At 29.9% G+C, this 7,831-nt stretch overlaps 1 protein-coding gene across 1 annotated transcript; it reads left to right on the forward strand.

Moving 5' to 3' along the window:
- Positions 1 to 4,813: 4,813 nt before the first annotated feature.
- On the forward strand, positions 4,814 to 6,019 carry LOC119687000 (protein snail). The gene has a single exon (XM_038101134.1). The coding sequence runs from the start codon at positions 4,814 to 4,816 to the stop codon at positions 6,017 to 6,019; it is 1,206 nt and encodes a 401-aa protein (XP_037957062.1).
- Positions 6,020 to 7,831: the final 1,812 nt, after the last annotated feature.

The following is a 7,831-nucleotide window of genomic DNA, read 5'->3' on the forward strand; positions in this document are numbered from 1 at the left end:
GAAATAACATTATTGCTTATTTGTGTGAAAATTTTTTTCTGTATTTTATTGTTTTTGTTTTTTTTTTGTGACGAGGGATTGGAATTTTACATTCGGAGATTTTACCATTTGGTGCATTTTCCCGTGGAGTTAATTTTATTAATCCTTACTTAAGTTTTTTTATATAATTTAATTAAATTAAAATAATTAATGACAGTATTATAAAATTGAGTAAGCACAATGCGTAAGCAGAACATAACGTAGTAACATATATACATAATTTGTTTAATGGCGTTTTCGATTGCTGAATCTGGATTCAATCTAGATTCACTCTTGGTCTGTCAAATTTTGGTTATATTAGTAGATATATATATTTTTCATAAATACATATATCGAATTAAATCACAGTTTATCTGTCAAGTCATATAAAATAGCTGTTAATTTCAGGGTAATCCTGTTACTCTGGTAAAATATCTGGAGTGTTTTATATTAATCTTGAGTGTTATACATTTCGCACAAAATTTATCAATCGAAGATGAAAATTCGATTGAAAGTCAATTTCGATTGAAAAAATTGCGCATGATTTACTAATCGAAAACGGTATGTGAGTAAATAATGTGTGATATATATACGCATAATTATTTGGTGCACTTTTCAAGCAAGTAAATAATATTAATTCGTGCAATACTTCTTTAACAAAAGTGGGGTTGGCAGACTTACTTCTAAGTTTTGAAGTTACAATGGATGTAAATTGTTGCTTCTTCAGAAGTAGCTACAGCTTCTTGCTCCCATTTTTTCTTCCTGTGTAAGAAAAAAAAAAGGATTATTTTCGACAAAAATTTATAAGTGTCAATTTGAAACTATAAACTTATCACATTTTTTAGATTTTTGTAAGATAGAGAACTTAATTCAGCAAAAATTCGCAACTACTATATGTTTTCCTCCACCGCATAATAGTCTTTCATTTTAAGTTTCGACGTCGTCATCAAAAGGTAAAAAATGTTTGCAAAAGACTTTAAAATTTATGCTACATAGATTTGAAATATTCTCACAAACATTGGAAATAGGTTTTATTAGATATCTTCCGTTTGTTACTCCGAAGTCACTTCTACCTATTCTTGACGAAATATGCATGCATGTATTATATAGAATTTGAAGAACTTCACAGTTATATTCCATATAAAGAATTATCATTAAGATTGTTATATGTACATATATCATATATTAAATACTTTCATATTCAATTTATACCGCAACTTTGTCTCTTATAATACATAATATTACTTTTTAATTTATGTTAGATCTTACATTACTCCTAAAACGATTTCTTATAATTTTATTTCAATTAATAAAATCGATTTGAAATTTATTTAATATAAGTAAGAAAAAAAATAAAATATATATTTAAGCTAAGAACTTCTGCTGCAAAATAGCCAGACAAATGGAGAGTACCATCTAATTTTGATACTATCTGATTGATTTAAGACTGACATCAAATTGCTGGAGCAATAAACAAGACTAAAAATAAAGTTTTTATTAGTTCAGATTATTATAACAATAACAAATTTATTTAAATTGTTCTTAAGTCCAACATTCATAATGTCTTTAATATATCATATAATACTATACTATATGTTGACGGAAGCAAAACCCATTTAATAGTTTTATATGGGTTCTTTTGCAAGCTTTTTAAGTCTCACTATTCTAATCATGTGTACTTGTTTAATCTCATTAGAAGAAATAAGTTCCAAAGCATTTTTTTGCAGAGATCAAACCATGGATGATGAGATTAGTTTTGCTAGCTCTTTTATCAACCATAAGATAATAATCTGTTGTAAAAATTCTTTTAAGAGTATATTTACTTATCAGTTAAGTTCTGATGCTAACTTCTATGATAATAAATCTATATAAACCTTTAATGAAGAAGGTAGTTTATGTATGAATACTTATTAAATTAACAGGAACTCAACAGTTAGTTTACAAAGAAATCTTAAATGTGAAATAGTTTTACTTAGAGTTCCGAAGTAAAAGGTCCCCTTTTAATTTTTTTAGAAAAAATGAGGTGGAATAGAAAACTTAACTTCTTGTACTTGTATTATTGCATTACTTAGAAAAGTTGTGTGCTAGATAGATGACAACCTTCGCATTGCTGGTGTTTTAAGCGTGACTTATGATTTCACCAATATATCTGAACAGGGCTTGAGTCATTACTAATTTGTGTGGAGAAATTTAAACATGCTCGGATTCGAATTTAATCTCAGCTTGTCTGGAATATTATCGCATAAGGATTATTATAGAAAATATACTTCTACTTTAATATATCGGAAGTTTGATAACATTTTCAATTTTTTAGGGACACATTTTATATATACACTAGTACGTATATATATAAATATATATAGTTTCTGTATATATAAATATATATAGCTTATGTATATATAAAAATATATATAGTTTCTGTATATATAAATATATATAGCTTATGTATATATAAAAATATATATTTTTTATATATAAGCATATTAACATAAATAAATCCCTTTACTGACATTTCAGTTCTTATATTGTTTTATATAATTTATATTATTTAATATATTGGACATAAATAGTAGTTTTATATATAATATTTTCAGAATCTATGCTTATATATGTATATACAAATACATTATTTCATTATATATATATATATATATATATATATCTATATATATGTAAAGCTATATCCAGATGCATTTAGCTGATAAACGCAGCTAAATATATGCATATGTTTATTATTTATTTAATCCTTTTATTCCTAGGTGGAACAGAGGGCCGTATGTACATATATGCAAATAAATACATCTGGATATAGCTTTACGTATATATATGTATATAGTGAAATAATTTATTTGTATATACATATATAAGCATATTTGTGCTATTTACCTATAGCTGTTGCTATTGTGACGTTAAAATGTTCTCTAAAGTCTTATATACATATTTTTACATATAAAAATATATTATAGATATTTGTAAATAACTACTAGAGTTGATAAATTTCTTGGTTCATGTGTTTCCCTGAATTTTGTAGGATTTTCCGCGCCTTACTCGTAAAAGAGGATTTTAGTTTTTTATTGCAAAATATTTTTTGTTGACTATCATAATTAAAATTTGGGTACCTGAATTATTAAGACCAGGTACTAATAACATTCACTTATTAAAAAATAATAACAATATTTTATTTTAGTTCCGAATAATATAACTTTTTCATTAATAAAGTATAAAGTAATAAATATTTAAGAACTAATAAATGGTATACAAGAGACTATAATGTATTGACCATATTATGTAAAGGGAAGATTTTGTAAAGAGCAACAACAGATGTTGATTGGACAATGACCATGGGTATATCCAATAATGAACTAAAATTTGTATGGACAACTGTATTTTACATAGATGTTCCAAACGACCCCGCTTCCAGTTTCTAATTCGAAAGTGGAAATTATACTCAAATAGAATTGATGAGGACTGTTCAAATATTGAATGAAATATGAAACAAATTGAAATTGAAACAAAATTCCAATCTTTATTGTGCTAATGGGAGACATGTATTAGTCTAGAGAATCGAGTACCTGCCCTTTAGACAATCTAACAAAGTAGTTGAAGTCATGTTGATAAATGAGAAATTATGGTGGCATGTGTTCTGTTGTGGTGCGTAGTGCTGAGCTGTCACGGTACATGCAAGTAGCAATGCAACCCAAATCTATGTAATTATAATTCACAGGGGAAATATTTTTGTTAAATTATTGTATGAGTAACTGAAGGGAAAGAGAAATATTGTGATGCAGTTGTTGCGTTTTTGATGAGAAAGAAATTAAGAGAAAGGAAAATGAGAAGCTGTCATAAGTTATGCAAGAGATCAAATAGCCCTTGCCGTATAACAGATATGTGAAAAGAAATTCCCCTATTTCACACCGAAGTAGCAGAAAGATCCAACTCAAGTTGAAATTCTATCTAGGATATGATAAAATATATTTAGATATTTAGATTTACTAATAGTGTAAGTGTAATAATGAAGTTCACTAAGTAAGAAACTTTTTAAAAATAAGAAAATATAGTAGAGCTTAGAATTCTTCAGTATTATTATAAATAACCCCTTGGTTATTCCCAACAAAATTTTAATTTTCAAAAATTATTTAAATATTGGAAAAAAGTTCAAATAATAAAGAGGCACTGATCATGTTGCTTTTAATATTTAACATAACCTGCCAATGTGTGAGATGAATTCTATTCAATTAAATTTCTACTCCACAAATTTGCGATATCAGTGGTTTGTGCCAAACATTGCATATTCAAAATGTTACTGATCGTTTCACGACGTTTCGACCAAAATCAACTCAATCGCTTCTACACATTGAGGGTTCTCTGCGTATTTTCCGTATAAATTAAAACTTTCTAGGTAGCATGCGATTCTTCACAAATGGAAAGCATATGATAAGGGAACGGGAAAATCTAATGTGTTGTAAAGACCCAAAAATACTGTGTATAACACAATAGCATGTATGAGCACATGTGTGAATGATGGTGCAAAAGAGTACACAGAAACCACCACCATTTACAGCACTAGCACCAGCAACAGCAGCAGTAATAGCAGAAGACACAGAGGCAGTTCTATCAACAAAAAAGGTGAGCACACGCATATAAAAGACCGAGCACTGAGCAAACCTGTCATTGTAGCACAACTGCTCAAACCGTTTAGAGTTCTTTCCTAGTTAAATTTTCTTTAATTTTAAATTATAATATCTATTTCGTGTTTTTCGTGAAGTTTCGTTAAAAAGTGAATCGTTTGTTTACAATGGCAACAAATTACAAGAGCTGCCCACTCAAGAAACGCCCGATCGTTTATGTGAAAGAGGAAACTCACCAATATGACTCACTTGCAGTAACCAAACCCGAGTTCACTGAGAATGAACAGCCCGAGGATTTATCATTAAAACGCAAATCTGCTGACGATGATCTGGTGGATTACGTCGTACCAGCAAAACGTGAATATGTTTTGAATTTGTCTAAGAATGTTGATACAACCGGAAGTATACAATACAAATATCGTCCAGAAACACCAATCTCCTGCAACACTGAATATTATGCCAGTTCAGCTATGTTATCGCCACAAACTGATATGGAAGGTTCAGTGGAATATGAAACTACAAACATACATTTACGAGGATTAACAGCTACAACAAATCCATACAGTTCGGCATTTGTAATGGCTGCTGGTTGTAATCCAATGACTGCACTCTGGACTACATATCAACCAAATATAAGTAACATATATCCATCGCCTGCTTCATCCATAGCATCCACTGCATCTATCTCATCTCCAAGACTACCAGCATACAACTACCAACAAATCACGCCACCATCAAGTCCTGGCTCGGATGTTAGTTCCGAACCAGAAGATCTTTCGGTGCGCAATGATATACCATTACCGGCATTGTTTCACTTATTCGAAGAAGCACCAACAGATGCCAACTTAACACAAAAAAGCAATCATTACACCACTTGCGGAAATTCTGTCAGCAACGGACCAGCTTTGAACGCTATACCAAAGAATTACCGTTTTAAGTGCGAAAAATGTAACAAAATGTATTCAACATCAATTGGCCTATCAAAGCATCAACAGTTCCATTGTCCAGCGGCCGAATGCAACCAAGAGAAGAAACAACATTCCTGTGAAGAATGTGGTAAACTTTACACAACCATCGGTGCTCTGAAGATGCACATTCGCACACATACACTACCATGTCGTTGTAATATATGTGGAAAAGCCTTCTCCAGGCCATGGTTACTCCAAGGACATATACGCACACACACTGGAGAGAAGCCATTCCAGTGTCCAGATTGCCCACGCTCATTCGCTGATCGTTCCAATTTGCGTGCCCATCAACAAACACACGTCTTCATCAAGAAGTACGTCTGCAAAATATGCAACAAATCCTTCTCGCGTATGTCCTTGCTAAACAAACACATGAGCACAAACTGCACCATTGCAATTGCATAAGCTGCAATTACAATTGCGTAGCGGCAGCGTAGAGGTTCGCAATAATTAGAATCCATTGATTACAACATTCCGGTGGAGAGGACTACTTAAATGTACCAAATACAATTTAGCCTATAAAGTTTAACTCACACACAACTATAATTAGCGACAATAACTAAGGATACTCATAATTTTACTATGTAATATATTTTAATATAATATATTCTGTTTAGGTGAAAGCATATAAAAATTGATGCTATAAAATTTGTTATAGTAATTTAAATTTTTATCTAATTGTAATTATAATATATTCATTGACACTTGTATCGAAAGTATCATCAATATGTTTATCTGCCTTGAACTATTAACTAATTTTAAAGCATTGAGTAGGTTCTTGTTCTAAAATTCTAGTCCATTTATAATAGATTTGAACATTTTTAATGGAATACAGCGTTTCACCAAATTTAATTGTAAAAGTTTGTATTTTTATTAAGAAAAACTACTTTTAATTATAATTAATTTTTTGTATTAATGGGACTTCATCCATTATTTTATACTTAAATTTTGTATAGTTTGTAAGGTTATAATATTGAAATTATTTATTTTATTAAATCATTTACGAAAGAAAAAAATGAAAATAAATAAAGTAAAATTCCAAACCCATAATATATTAAGTTTTCTTTATTTGACTTAATGGATATTTCTAATTTTCTGTAAACCACTTTTTTCCTAATTAATATCAAGCACTCATCATCATCTATAATGCCCTTTTTTTAATACGTACGAGTTATTGTTTGATTGCAAGATCCTAACAAAATCTGTAATGTAGAAGGTTGCTCATGCGCAGAACTGCTTAATCCATTCTACTGTCATGAGTCTCTCCGAAAACTTATGCTGTTTAAGTATACTTTTTATTAAAAAAATTGTCACTGTTGTTATAATAACACTAATTAATTTTACTGATTAAATCAAACAAAATAATAATTAATTGATTAATAATAATTAGTAATTAAGAAGTGGAAGGCTAGCCACCTGAAGTAGTAGCGGAACTTGGACGCAGATCGCACTGATGGAAGTCTTAAGTGGCTAATAAGGACCCTACCCTAAAGTAAGGGGCTTAGTCCGTGCAAATTGGGCATTTCCCTCCCCGCCGCCCAAAAACAAAAAAATGAAAAAAATATAAAGAATAGAAAATAGATGGTAAGTGCAGTTTTTATTCAGCACCACACAAAATTGATTACATTTACTATTTGAACCTGGAGACATCTACAATGCCTTTAAATAAAAATAACTTATTGAATATGATTTGCAAATATGCTTCGAGACCTTAATTCTACTCTGTATAATATTAGAAAACTAAGTTATTAATTCTTATAATAAATAATTTATACAACTGTTAAGGCGTCAGTAGAGAATTACTTTACCATACTCAATACTTCAAATGTACTAGTAACATAAAAACGACTTCCTTATCATTATATATATAAGTTACGGGATTACGCAGATGATATTATTATATATAAATGATGTGGATATTTTAAAGATTCTCATATACTTATTAATTTCTGTTGAATTTTTGCAATTAAAGCTTTAAGATCCCATACGTAGAATTTGCTTTTTATATTCACAGAGCATCCATTCAGAGAATTTAATCAGCTTGTTTTTATATCGGAATTTTTATAAACGTCGCAACTCCCGAAATGAATTCAAAAAAGTTGTTATACGGTGTTCAGATGACCATTAAGTCAGCTTAAATATCTTTTACCAGCGAAACCAGTTATTCTACGTACAACTTTTGCCAATATACGCAGCACTTTTGTTAATAAACGCAGC

The sequence above is a fragment of the Teleopsis dalmanni genome, chromosome X (assembly GCF_002237135.1).
Source record: "Teleopsis dalmanni isolate 2A chromosome X, ASM223713v2, whole genome shotgun sequence".
NCBI lineage: Eukaryota > Metazoa > Arthropoda > Insecta > Diptera > Diopsidae > Teleopsis > Teleopsis dalmanni.

Excerpts from the sequence above, each read along its gene's own strand:
- LOC119687000 (XM_038101134.1), top strand. The coding sequence starts at position 4,814 with ATGGCAACAAATTACAAGAGCTGCCCACTCAAGAAACGCCCGATCGTT.